Raw genomic sequence first — 14,222 nt, 5'->3', positions numbered from 1 at the left:
GACCAGTTTTGCAGACCTACTGCAGCATCTGCTGCCAGGACACAACGGCTGAGCGAGCTGCACGCTTGCCGTGGTGTGGTGAGACACGAGCAGCCGAGCAGAGTGGCCGCAGAAGTGGCCAATGACGATGGTCATATAGAGGACCTGTGAGGTGGATTCAGAGCACCAGGAGAGCAAAGTGGCAGCGGAAGCGGTTGTTTGAGACGAGGGTTTGCAGCCTAACTGCACAGTCTGCTGACAGCAGTATGGCGCCTGCACGGAAAGAAGGCGCGAAACGATTGTCTGCTGTTACTTTCCCGGAGGGAGGGGCGACTGACGACATGGACCCAAAACCACTCGTGACAAAGTTTTTGCCCCATCAGGCATTGGGAGCTCAACCCAGAATTCCAATGGGCGGCGGAGACTGCGAGAACTGTGGGAAAGCTACCCACAGTGCAAGGCTCCGAAAGTTGACGCTAGCCTCGGTACTGTGGACGCACTCTGCCGACTTAATGTGCTTAGTGGGAACACACACAATTGACTGAATAAAATCGCTTTCTAAAAGATCGACTTCTATAAATTCGACCTCATTTTGTAGTGTAGACATACTAAGGAACTTGAAATACCCTCTTTTCCTGGCTGGGTTTGGAGCTGGCCAGTCAGGGCAGGAAGTGTGGCTTCCAGCTGCGGTGACTGATTAATGAACGAGGCACTGAGTTACTGTTCAGGGGAACAGTCCTGACAGCAGAGCGTTTGTTCACCTGAATATTGGCGGAAAGGAGATTTCAGGCCCATGGCTGAGGTTTGTTTGATCAAGACACTAAATTCATTTTGCGGCACAAAGAATTTTGTTTTTGTTGGCAGCGTGAGCTGTTTTATAAAGATGAGCTTATCCAACTGGGGAACCATGCAACATAGCTGACCATAGTTTTGACTCATACAAACAGCCAAGGAATAATCCAGAGGCATAAAGCTGGTCACAAAACTCATTCAAAGATTTGGAATAATGAAGAATTTCATTCATGGACACACCATCTGGAACCAGGGCTAAATTAGCTGTTTGCCACAAAGGGTTTGGGCAGTTTGAATCTCCAGCCTGGAGCTGTGGGAATTACTTTATGAATAACCAGCCTGACAAATGTAACCCTTTATTTGCAAATTATCCACATCCAGACTGTGATTTTTACAGCGTGTTTGTTATTTCTTTGTAACTGGTGAGGAAATCCTGTGGCCAGAGGGCTGCAAACCCATCACCCAAGTCAAATGTTTTTATGCACCTTGACTGGCCGGCAAACTTTGTAATCAAGAGAACAGCAAAAAATAAACAACTTTGCATGTAGCTAGAGGACCTTGGAGGAAGGATACCCATTCCCACACATTCATGCAAACGCGTGTTTAACACAAACATTCATGACGATGGACTGGCACCAACCTGCCCAGCGTGAAATCGAATGAATGCTCACAAGCCCAGTTTTGCAGCATTCACCCAACACTCTGGCAGGCCACGGTGCAATGCGCCAGCAAGGGAATTTTAGGGTTGATTAAAAACAGCATTTTTACTTGTTAAACTTCTTGGTGGTGGAGAGGTAAATTTTAAAATGTCCCAGTGGTCACTCTGCCCCGGAGGTCTAGCTCCTTTGATTAGAGCAAGTAGGTCATGACTGAAATAAAGATAAATATGCCCAGGAACCTATTAAATGAACTTTCTCCATTGCTGACCTTGGGCCGAGCCAGCGCTCATTTGAACTGATGGAAGGACTCCCCTTGGCTTTATCGGGAGCGGGTTTGGACCCTGGGCTCTTCCTGTGGCCCGGAGATCTGGTTGCAAATTCCTCAGGCTGTGCGGCCCATGGAGCGCTGGTTGAGAGATGGTTTGTCCGGGACCCTGCTAAATGGGTTCCCTTGCCCTTGCAGCTGAGTGTTTTCCGTTACTCTGGGAGTGCTGCACATCCCCTGCTCCCCATGAGGGCAGCCCCATGCCCTGCTGTTCCTCCTAACTGCCACATACCAGGGTGGGGTCATGTGTGGAACCTGCAGGAGTGTCCTACGGAGTCAGCGGCAGCCATGCACTCAGCTCTTTTTGCCCCGTGGAGGGCAGGGTCAGGTTGGTAGTTTGGTGCTTTGTCCTGTCCTCCCCCTGGAAGGACAGCAGCTTTCCCTTTTCCTGGTTGCAAAACGCAGCTCCAGCCCTCAGGACTTCAGAGCTTTGCCTGTTGGTTACTGCTCGTGCCTGGCCCTTCAGCTGGGCCCATGGATTTGCCAGCTTCATGCCAGCGTCCACGCAGATGGCCAAGATGGCCTGGTAACGGCCTGCCTGCTCTGCAGGGAAGAGCTTTCTGCAGCCAGCACCGGGCGGGGGAGACCTGTCACCAGACGCTGGCAGCCTGGCGCCATACAGGAAGTGCTGCTGTGGGGCGCGCTGATTCTTTTCTGCTCACAGGCGAACTTTAAATATTGTAGCTACTGCTGAGAGACCGACCATCTAGCTGGGACCGGGTGAAAGGACGACGCCAGGCTTAGCTGAGCTGGCAACCAGAACAAGGCTGCAGGGTGGCCAAGATGGTGCCAAGCAGCCTGGGGTGCCAAGGAGCGTGGGGAGCCCCCTCGCTCCAGTGGGGGTGGCATGGGAAGGGACACCCCCCACTATTTCCACCACTGTCTCCTTCCCCTCCACCCTCACTTAATGAGACAGGAGAAAGAGGCTCTAGGGTGTACCCGGAGTCTGCTTGAGGGAGGAACAGGGGCAAGGGAAGGATTCCCAGCAGGGCCTGGAAAAGGAACTGGCCCCTCGTGATGCAGAACAGAAAGCGAAGAGCCATTTGTGGCCACCAACGACCAGAACTGCTGCATTTGCCTGTTCCTCAAGTCAGTGTCCCCTGCGGGAATGCCTAGACTGGGCAGGGCTACGGGAGGAGTCAGAGTAGACCCAGCGCACACCTTCCCATTGCACATCTTTCTGGGCTGGGGGAGGGAGAAAGGACAGGTCTCCTCCCCCTGCCCCCCCCGCGACAGAGCTGCCAGACTAGACAGTCCAACTCTGCCGTAGAGGGGGCTGGCGTGGCAGGGACACCCCCGCATGTCACGTGGGTGACAGATGGGGACATGGGGAAGTCAGGGTGGGGCAGGAGCCTGAAGGGAGAGGGCAGGTGCCCGCCTGCCCATCTTGTAGCTGCCCAGCATGGCAAGCAACTCTGAAGGAGGTTTGCAGAAAGCAGAGCGAGATGCTGGAGCCTGAAACCTTGGGAGGTTGCTGGTTTTCGGCCTGCTGAGGGGGACAGGGCAGCATCATGGACAGTGCTGGGCTTGAGGTGCACACATGCTCAGCCCATCAGCCAGCCAACAGCGTATACCTGAGGGCTTCTCCAGGGCTCCCAGGAGCAAGGGAGAGGCTGGCTTCAGGGTGGCCCTAAGCACAGGGCTGTCTCCACTCTATGAGCTGGCTAGGATCCTGCCCCTCTCCCTCCCAATCGGCCCCACGCTTGCCAAGGGCAGACAGACAAAAGTGACACCAGCTGCTTCGCTCCCGACACTGCAACCTGCCAGCTCAGTGAGCAGAGAGCACGCAGCCAAAGGCCTCGGCTCAACACTGCCCCCTGCTGAACACGTGGGTCTGTGCAGGCTGCCTTGGGACCCCTCCTGGCAAGGAAGTCCCTGGCTCCCTCTGAATGCTTTTGAAATATGAGCTTGTCTCTTATAGCGCCTGCCTGACACCCCAAGCTCCCCTTCCTCTGGCAGGCACCCCTCATACAACCATCTCCAACTTCCCCACTCCAGCCTGAATCCTCACTTCCCCGCTGTGTCCCCCTTTGATCTGGCTGACCTGCAAAGCCTCACACAGGCTTCCTCCAGCCACCCCAGTGCCTCAGCCCTGGAGTGCTTTCTCCTTCCCTGCCCTGCCGCTGCAGGAGTGCAAGTTGCTCAGCCTTTGGATTTCTAGCCAGAGATGCAATAGCAAAGGGCCACATTTCCAAAGGATTTCAGGACAGGTTTCTGGGTGCTCAGCCCTTGCAATCGTGGCCTGCACCTTGGTGGTACTGAGCACATCTGTTGCTTTAGGTGTAGAGCTATTCCTGCCTGCATTGCTGCCACTAGACAGAGCTTCCACATTCCTGCCCAAGGAAGAAGATTCTTTGGAGCAGTTCCTGGAAAGACAGGGTCTAAAAAGCACGTATCAGATTAATACTTAGCAGAGCCACTTAGAGCAGCAGTTGCCAAAGGGCTCAGTGCACTGGGCGCACGTTGACATTCAGAGGCCCAGTCGCACAATGGGAGCAGAGCGGTCTGGCCTCAGTTGTGAGTGCTGTCCCCTGCTTTGGATAGTAGCCCATAAACTATTGCTCCTATGGCAATGAACACTCACAGGCTGGCCCAAAGACTGCCTCTCAAAGGCAGCATTGCCCAGGCTTTTGGGAGCTGAGCCCCTTTCAGGAAAACAAAGATTCATTTGGATAGAGGGTCAGAAAATGGAGAAGGGCAATTACTGTTTGAGAACACTCCATGATTGACACCATTCTGTGCAACTGGGTACAGGCCATGAGCACAAGGCATAGGAGGCAGGATGGGAACAGCAATCAGACTTACTCTTCTCTCAGGGTGGAGCACTAGCCAGCCCTGCTAAGCTTAGGGCCTCCAACGACAAGGGCATTTTGCAGTGACAAAGACCTTCAATGCAAATGCCCAACTGCAGCAGGGCTCTAGGTTGGGAACGAACACACTAAACTCCAAAATGGCAAAATTTGCATTTAATTTACAATGTAGTAAAGGTTACAGGTAAAAAGCTAAACAGAAAGTGTGAAAAGGCCTATTACACAAATGTACAAACTTCTGTACAAAGCCCATGGGTTTCATGCCATCCCCTCCTTCCTGGCCTGTAATAGCCACAGAGCTCTGAAATAACGAGAGCTTGTACAAACCCAACGAGGAGAAGAGCTTCAAGACAACAAGCAGGAAAGTTCCCTTTCCCCAGGGAGATCTTGCAAAGAGTCACTTGTAAAATAAAGTCTGTTCAACTTTTACTTGCCCCAACTGGTCACATCCTAAAGAGTTGCCTTCATAACACAGACTGGCAGGAAAGAGAAAAATCCTACAGCCTAGGAAGAAGTAGAACTAAAAATCTAGGGAGGAAGTCTGTAAGTGGACTTTGGAGGATTTGGAATAGGAACTAAGAAGGAACACAAGCCATTTAGCATGACAACCTAAAACAATGTAACACACCATCATACCATGGAGAAATGACACCAGAAAAAGCTCCAGCATCTAGTAGTTAGAGCCAGATATGGTGGAGAGGGGGAGGGAACCAGCCAGGCCATAAGGGACTTCAACCAATCCTGGTTAGGGTAGTTACTATCTCATTTTTATGCCACAAACATGATAGAATTTGTCATTCTACAGAAGCAAAAATTACACTGATTTTGGAACATCTGTCCAGAGCAGTTCAAGGGTGTATGGCCAGATCGGATACATTAAAGGGCACCATATGTCTAATGGCCACACTAGTTTGCCAGGTAATTCCTCACAATGCACTACTAATGACCTGCCAGGGATGTTACGTCAAATGTCAGTGCACGTATTCTGGAGGAATTCCCAAAAATAATACAGTGACTAATTAGATGAACTGTTTTATCACACAATTTAAAGGCTCCTGAATAAGCCTAGGGCAAAGTATCGCTGCTTTCTCTGAAGCAAAATATTGAATGAACTTAAAATTTCTGTTTTAGAAACTAAAGATTGGGAATACGCCTGCAAATCCTCGTCAAATTTCTCATTTTGTTCAACTGAAAGAAAACAGAGGTCAAACCAGAATGCTGTGTACCCAAGCTTGGAAAAGTGCTTCTGTTTAGATGAGGCAGGATTTTACATTCCACTGAGAAACTACCATCATTTCAGGAATCTGCTGCTTGTCTTTAACCCCTGCCCTCAGCTGTTAGCAGGGGAAAAGGACAACATACAGAAGACTGCACACAGTTTTATTCTTTAATCATTAAAACCCATGTAGTTTGCATGTGACCAACCCATGGCTGCTGGCTGGCTAGCTGCTCCTAATCACAGACCTGACACCTTGTATGATCACAAATCTTAAGGCGCTGTGTGTGTGTTTGTTTTTTCTTCAATAAAAGATATTTCATTTCAGCTGAAAGATTAAAAACCATATTTAAAAAAAACCCAAGTATCCTTATCTGTGTCCTTTGTAACACCTCAAATATCAGAGCAGAGGGTTTTTTAAGAAAAGAAGAGTTCACACTAACCATTTCTTTGCTGTTTGCCTTTTGTGTTTAACAGAGGGTGATGAGTAGAAATCGACTAGTCAGTTTCACTTTTATTTCTTGTCCATTTCACCTCCAGCTTCTCAAGAGCTACCCAGATGCTGCAGTGTTTTAGGTTGTAAGTACAAGGGAATGTTTACAGCCAAACTAAAAGCCTTTATGTGATTTTGTAACAGTAAAACAATAAAAGCCATTCCATGTATATTACATTTTGTAATGTTTTAAAGTTACACACAAAAGCCTGATTTAGTACTGAATTTAGGCCTGCTCCAGCACACTTACTCTTAAGGTAGGGCATACTGCCCTGAGCAGTCTAGCTGGAGCAAGGTTACTCATAGTAGTAAGCACTACACCTACTTGATGTGTTTGCAGGATCAGGCCATAAATTTGGGGGTTGAATTACTTGACAGTGTCCCTTTAACTTATGGAGAGTAATGGCTAAGGGAAAAGGATGCTGGCCTTTGGATTCAAAAGGAGGTGGGAGATGTGTTTTTTACAGACATATAAAAATGTTTTGAAGACAGATCTTTGAGGGACATTTCACTCTTCCAATCTTGATATTACATGTGGTTAGGACACAAACTTTAAAAGACGATACTGCACGGGAACAGTTTCTCAAGTTCATCGCTCCCACCCCCAAACAAAGCCCATCTCAGATCAGTAGAGAAGGGGTGGGCTTCTTGCCTGGCCAGGCCTCCTTTGCATATTTCTTCTTCTTCGGTTCATTCACAGCTTCAGGATTAAAGACGGCTGGGTTGGGAGCAGGGTTCATGCTAACTGTCGATGGCACAACGGGAGTCAAGTCCACCTCTGGGGCAAGATTGGGGTAGGGCATTGGCAGGCCTCCAATGAGTGCTGTCCCATGAACACCATGCGATTGGGAACCTGCCTCACTGTGAGTGGGAGGCAGGCCACCATACAATCCTCCGCCGTAGGGGAAGTTCTGCATGCGCCGGGTTACAGACTCGTCCATGCTCAGCGAGCCTGGGTTTTCCATCCGTTTCTTCTGCAATTGGAGGGAAGACGGAACTGTTTAGTGAACGGTTCACAGCACGGAGGGCCAGAACAAGAAGCCACTTTAACTGGATCCCATCTAATTCTTTCACCTTCTCCTCACACACCACAAACAGTCACCATGCATACTACGGTCCTATATGAAGGAGTTACACAGACACGGACAGGTGATCCTCTTTCCCATCACCCCAGCTGGCTTTCCTTTGGGGCTGCCATTGAAGTCACTCCCAATGCTCTCACTGATGCAGAGTGCAGGACAGACTGAGGGCATGTCTATATGACAAACTTAGGTCGACTTAAGTTAAGTGGAGACAGTCACTGCACTAATTACTGTGGTTTTCCATGTCCATCACTACCCTCCTCCTGTCGGTGGAGCACGTCCTCACCAGGAGTGCTGGCACTGACTAAACAGGGGCAGCGTGGGGGGGCTGAGAGCACAGGCTCAGTTCTTGGTGAAGCTCCCCGCTGGGAGCCTAGAGGGCAGCCTGGCCTCAGAGCAGAGAGTGCCTTCACCTGCCCTGGTGTGGGGTTCCCAGCAGGGAACCTTCCAGCCTTTCTGTCCATTTCACAGCTCCAGCATCAACAAGAAATCGACAAGAATGACAGCCAACAGCGGATGTAAGTAATGCTGTGTCTACATCAGAGGTGGGCAAACTCTGGTCCAAGGGCCACTTCTGGCCCGTGGGACCCTCCTGCCTGGCCCCTGAGCTCCCGGCCAGGGAGGCTAGACCCTGGCCCCTCCCCCACTCTTCCCCCGCCACCGCACAGGCAGCATGGCTTGTGCCCGCCCACCTCCCAGGCTTTCCAATAAGCCTGTCCTGCCGCTTTGAGCGGCCTGGTAAGGGGGCGGGGGGAAGATTGGATAAAGGGCAGGAGGTCCCATGGGGTAGTCAGGAGGCGGAGGCTCGGGGAGGAGGCAGTCAGGAGACAGGGAGCGGTGGGGGCCAGGGCGTTGGATAGGGGGAGCAGTTAGGGATGGGGGTCCCAGGAGGGGGCAAGCAGGGGACAAGGAGCAGGGGGGTTGGATAGGTCGGGGTTTCTGAGGGGGTCAGTCGGGGCAGGAAGGGGTGGATGGGGGCAAAGGCCAGGCTGTTTGGGGAGGCACAGCCTTCCTTACCTGGCCCTCTATACCGTTTCATAACCCCGACGTGGCCCTTGGGCCAAAAAGTTTGCCCACCCCGGTCTACGTGGACACTATTGCCCTCACTACACTGATGCCTCTTGTGGAGGTGGAGTTAATATGTTGGTGTAGTAAGGCACCTACATCACCGGGAGCAAGGCTGTAGTGTCCACGCTGACATAGTTAGGTTGACATAAACTGCCTTACGTCAACCTAACTCTGTAGCATTGACCAGTCCTGGGTGTTGAAAGCATCAGGTAGGGTTTAGTTTATGGAATAGACTAAGCTTCCCATCTTTGCCTCCTGAGCTTGCTTGCCCAACCTGCCTGCGTCCAAAAGGCATGGCTGAGTGGGTGTGGTTTCTGAAGGGTATTTCTTTACCTGGATACAAAACGACAAACAGGGCCATCTCTGGATTATGACTGGCAGATTTTATGTCTTGCTTTCGATCACCCATATCTTTTTCCAGAACAGTTATAATTAATTTAGAACGTAAGTGATCTTAGAGTAACTCAAAGTATTCCCATGCGCATTACTTTGTACTTGTCAATAGGAGATTTCATCTGCAATCACATTGTTAGGCTATTCTGAAATTCCTCAGTTTTCTTTAGTCCTGAGTATCCTACACAATGATGCCATCTGCAGACTTGCCCACTTCTTTGTTCCCTGCCTTCCCACAGAAAAAGTGAACGTACCAAACCTCACCAGTCCTAATATGGGACCTTCTCCGATACCCACGTTAACCTTTTCTCGTGTAGAAAACAGACCATTGATTCCTACTTGGTGTTTTCTGCCCCTTAGCTAGCTTCTAATCCGCTGGCGGGCCGCGAGACAGTGTTTACATTGACCATCCGCAGGCACAGCCGCGTGCAGCTTCCTGTTTCCAGCCAATGGGAGCTATGGGAAGCAGCGGCCAACACGTCCCTGTGGTCTGTGCCACTTCCCGCAGCTCCCATTGGTTGGGAATGGAGAACTGTGGCCACTGGGAGCTATGGGCGGCCGTGCCTGCGAATGGTCAGTGTAAACACTGTCTTGCAGCTTGCCAGCTAGTTACCCTGATGGGCCACAGGTTGCCCACCACTGCTCTAATCCATACAGTACTTTGTCTCTCACCCCATAACTTCTTAACACCAAAAAACAGCCAATTGATTTTTAGAAAAGCATTTGGAGACATTTCTATTGATCTTCAATTTTGAAAATGCTGCCTAAATTATGAACCTGAACAGACCTGCCAGTTTCCCTTTAATCCATCTGAACACAAAAAGAAAACACTGACAATTCCTGCACCCTAATGCATAGTATTTAAGACAATAATTCACGCTATAGATTACAAATTACAGATGAAGAGTTTTGGTTAGATTTGGAAGTTAGTTTGTACCTTAACTGGGACCACTGCTGTCTGTACCATGTTTCTGAAACGCCCAACCGAAGGGTCCACGTCCTCTGTAAGCATGAGAAGAATTATGCTTTTAGTACAATGGCTACAAGAGAGGGTGTACACTGCAGTGTGCCCACGGCATGCAAGCGCATCTCTGTATGGAAGTGTCGTATCCACCTTCCCTTCAGAAAGCTGCAGTTCAGAAGCTGTGTGCACACGGGAGAGAAATTAAGATCCTTCAAACTGCTGGGGCCATCTAGTGGCAGTGGGCTCCCAATCTATTTAGGCTGGGAAGAGCTGGAAGAACTGTTGACGCTTGGGGATGGGGGTGTTGATATTCTGTAGGTTACAGTTGTTCCAATGGTTAATTTACCTTACCCACCTTCCTTCCAGACGGACTTTGTCAAACTTCCAGACAAACAAATTCAAATTGGAAATAAGGAACCTGAACAACTCATGTTAGCTGATGAGTGAAGTGGGATGTAAAAGGTTAAATGGTTTAAGCATTAGGCTTACCGTTAATCCCGTCCCCCCCCCAGCCGCCCATGCAGTGCTCAAAGCATCTAGGGCTAGATTTTCAGAAACACTCAGCTCCCACTTAGACACCGAAGTAGGAGAGCTCAGCACGTATGGTGTTGAGCTGTTGAAAAACTGGTGCAACTGTGAGTTTGGAGCCCTTGGAAGTCTGGCCGCTACCGCCTCAGGGGCTTTGCCTGGGTGCGCAGCAAGCGGCACAGGAGCTGTAGGGGTTGAGGGACCTCATGTGCCTCCCGGAAGACAGCAACAGTACTGTTTAGCTGGAAGGTGCCTCGGAGGGCACATAACACCGATGTGGAGAAATGTGGGCGCTTCTCTGAAGGGCCAGTCCCCTTGGAGTCTCCAACTCAGATTTCTGTGTTTTCCAACTGACTGGCCGGCTGGCCATGGGCGGGATCTCCAAATATGGGATATTAGCACGCAGGCTCTCAGAGGGGTGGGGGCGAGGAGATGGAGGGGCAAGATACACATGATCACCTGGATTAATGATCTCATCATCGTCGCTGAACGTCACTCTGGAGTTCTTCCGTTTTCTCTTTGGTCTCTGAATATCCAAGTTCCCTTCCTCTATGGTGAGCGTGGAGATTCTCTTGTTGTGGGCTGTGTTAAACTCTGTCAGGTTCTAAGGACACAATCAGGGAGGAAATGGTCAGTGCAGCTATAACGCACAAAGCTGCCATCTGAGGGCTGAGAGTTAACAGCAGAGCACAGCACATGGCTTAGCCCCAGCCTTAAACCTCAAGGAAAGAATGGGGCAGAAGTGCCAGCTGCACTGGTCTGTGTCCCTCCTGGCCTGCCCTCCACTAGCAGGTGATGGGGCTACAGCGGGCATGGCTTGTGAATGAGCAGCAGGGCTGGGGAACTGCCAGCGACCTGGTGTGGGTTTGGCTGGGGTGGTAGAACATGGGCTGTTATACAAGAGGTGCTGGAAAGAAGCATGAAAGCATCCTATCCTAATGGTATGAGATGGCCTGTGAGTGCCTGCCAGCAGCAGACACCCCTAAAACCATCTACAGCACCAGGGAAATGAGCACCCCAAGCAGATGGTGGGGAGTGCTATCCAGTAAGAGGCACAATGCTTCATGGTGCTCACATCAAGCTCGGTCTCCTCCTCTGGCAGGCCCAGCAAGCCCTTGAGCTCCTCATCATCACCACCCATTTTCTCATCTCCTTTAACTGCGGACGGCAGCGTCTGCGGCTTCTCTCGCAGAGTGTATGCCCGCGTAGAGGCACCAAATGAAACCGTGGAGTCAATGGGAATCTGTTGGGGTTTGTGAGGTTCCAAACGAATATGACCCAAGAACGTGCCATGTGCTGAGGAGAATATCAGAATGAAAAAAAAAACCAGACGGTCACTGGGGAACTGGAACACTGCCAAAAGGTCAAAACCCACGCGTGGATAGCTGGATATATACATGTCACTGCAGTAATGCTATCACCCTAACATCCCATGCAGGGGTCAGCACTCCCCATATAACTAACAGAAATGACAAGCACACTTTGGTTTCAGGCTTCCTCTAATATTTCTAGTCACCCCCTGCTTGTATCCATCTGCATGGAACAGGCTGGAGCTCCCTTGAGTTCCAGATCCAGAGAAAGTGCCCTACACAGTGGAGATGTAGCTTTCTAACCAGAAGTAGTTAAAAAAAAGATGATAGTTTTGAAGTCCCTCTGGAACCTCACTGCCATGCCACCAATCTGATCCGCTCCAGAGCCTGGAAATGCCGTCACCAATCGCTGAATGAAGGAGGGGCACTGAGTGACACAAGGAATCCCTCTAGCCTCAGCTTGTGTCAACTTCAGAATGAGCGTTAGTTCATATCCCAGATGGCCATCGTTTCCCCACATGGCAAAATGTGACTGGAAAGGAATATAGCTCTGGGGATGTTCAAGAGGGTTTGAGCATTGGGATGTAGTGCACTGGAAGTGTTATATGGTCTCAGTCAATAAGAAGCTAACACAAACTCAATCCTCATGCATCAAACATCTTCAAAATCCAACCAGTCAAACTATCAAATCAGCCTACACCCGCTCCCTGGTTAAATGCCAAGTTACTTACTGCTGTTAAGGTCTATGAGAAAAACCCTCTTAAGATGTTTGTGATACACCAAGGCAGCATGGACCCGAGAGCAGGACTGGTGATCAATGGTAAAATCACACAGATCAGGGTTTCTCCCAAAAAGATAATATTTCTTCTCATCAATGATCAGTTTCTGAGGTAGAATATGAAATAAATAGCAGCGTTACCTTATCAGATTTATACAAACTCCCAGATCTTCCTAAAAAACATGGACTCTACAACAGAAGTGGGCAAACTACAGTCTGCGGGACCGTCCTGCCCAGCCCCTGAGCTCCCGGCCAGGGAGGCTCACCCCCAGCCCCTCCTCCGCTGTCCCCCTCCCCTGCAGTGTGCCACGCTGCCAGCGCTCTGGCACGACGCTCCTGCCAGGCAGCGTGGATGGTGTGGCTGGCTCCAGCCAGGTGGCGAGCTCCTGCTGCTCTGAGCAGCATGGTAAGGGGGCAGGGAGGGTTGGATAAGGGGCAGGGGGTCCCAGGAGCAGTCAGGGGACGGTTGGATAGGCGTGGGAGTCCCAGGGGGGCTGTCAGGGAGTGGGAGCAGTCAGGGAACAGAGAGTGGGGGCGGGGTGGAGGAGTTGGATAGGGGTCAGGGCATTCAGGGGACGGGGGGGGTTGGATAGGGGACGGAGTCCCGGGAGGGGGCAGTCAGGGGACAAGGAGCAGGGGGAGTTGGATGGGTCAGGGGTTCTGAGGGGGGCAGGAAGTGAGGGGGCGGGGGCCAGGCTGTTTGGGGAGGCACAGCCTTCCCTACCCAGCCCTCCATACAGTTTTGCAATGCCAATGTGGCCCTCAGGCCAAAAAGTTTGCCCACCTCTGCTCTAGAACATGAAGCAAACAGATCAAAACCCAACACAATCACACAAATCTTTAGCAAACTAGTAGAGAAAGGAAAGACTATGCACGACATAGGAAGCGACACACGGTCTCAGCATATTAAAACCTGTTGGATAACATTTCAATGTTGTCTTGACCCACTCAAAGGAAATTCAAAGGAAGCTCTGCCTTACAGAATCAGAGCAACTGGAGATGGAAGAGACCAACTGGGTCCTATCCAGTCCACCTCCCTGAGGCCAGTGCAAAACACAGTTTTGGAAGGGATAAAACACTTTTTATACCTCAGGGCTTAAACCAATCTAACTACTAGGTATTAGGATGAGGCCGGGGGGAAGAGATTATGCCACATGTGCCTACTGTAGGGTTTCTCACACCTTCCTGTGACGTATATGGTACTGGGCACTGTCAGAGACGGACCTAGGGACCAGTGCAGAATGGCAAGTCCTCTGTTCCTATGCAGGATTGTACCTACATTGTGTTCTCCAGAGCTTTGTTTGGCCTAGTTGGTTTCTCCAGTGTGTTTTCACCCACAACCAAATCCACCTATCAGCCCATTTCTTCTGTTAGACATCTTAGCTTTTCCTTCTTACTCCGGTTCTCCATACTTATTGTATAAACAAAGTATTTTGTTTAAACTGGATTAAGGTTGGGCATGCATGACATCCCCTCTATGTAAACCCTAAAAAAGCAAGGTACCAAGTTATGAGACACTATGGTCTAATGCCAATAGAGCAGAGGTGGGCAAACTACAGCCCGCGGGACCCTCCTGCCCAGCCCCTGAGCTCCTGGCCTGGGAGGCTCGCCCCCAACCCCTGCCCCGCTGCTCCCCCTCCCCCACAGCCTCAGCGTGCCATGCTGCTGGTGTAGTGTATTAAACTGCTCTGCGCAGGAATGTGCTCGGTAGCAGTTACGGAGAACAATTTACTACACGACACCGGCACACCGCTCTGGGTGGTGCGGCTGTAGCACTGCCAGCCACCGGTGCTCTGTGCTGCACGGTAAGGGGGCAGGGGAGTTT

At 50.6% G+C, this 14,222-nt stretch overlaps 1 protein-coding gene across 1 annotated transcript in view; it reads right to left on the bottom strand.

Annotated features, from left to right (window-relative positions):
• Window positions 1-4,706: 4,706 nt before the first annotated feature.
• PPP1R8 (protein phosphatase 1 regulatory subunit 8) overlaps window positions 4,707-14,222 on the bottom strand; it is a 31,017-nt gene continuing 21,501 nt past the window's right edge. The window contains exons 3-7 of the mRNA XM_048825906.2: window positions 12,351-12,504; window positions 11,385-11,605; window positions 10,769-10,913; window positions 9,755-9,819; window positions 4,707-7,248 (exon numbers count right to left, since the gene is read on the bottom strand). Of these exons, the coding sequence (XP_048681863.1) occupies window positions 6,895-7,248; window positions 9,755-9,819; window positions 10,769-10,913; window positions 11,385-11,605; window positions 12,351-12,504 (939 nt within the window). The 3' untranslated portion in view covers window positions 4,707-6,894. The remainder of the gene's footprint in view (window positions 7,249-9,754; window positions 9,820-10,768; window positions 10,914-11,384; window positions 11,606-12,350; window positions 12,505-14,222) is intronic.

The sequence above is a fragment of the Caretta caretta genome, chromosome 19 (assembly GCF_965140235.1).
Source record: "Caretta caretta isolate rCarCar2 chromosome 19, rCarCar1.hap1, whole genome shotgun sequence".
Classification (NCBI taxonomy): Eukaryota; Metazoa; Chordata; order Testudines; family Cheloniidae; genus Caretta; species Caretta caretta.
The sequence above is the reverse complement of the archived record's forward strand: the minus strand, read 5'-3'. Positions and strand labels throughout refer to the sequence as shown.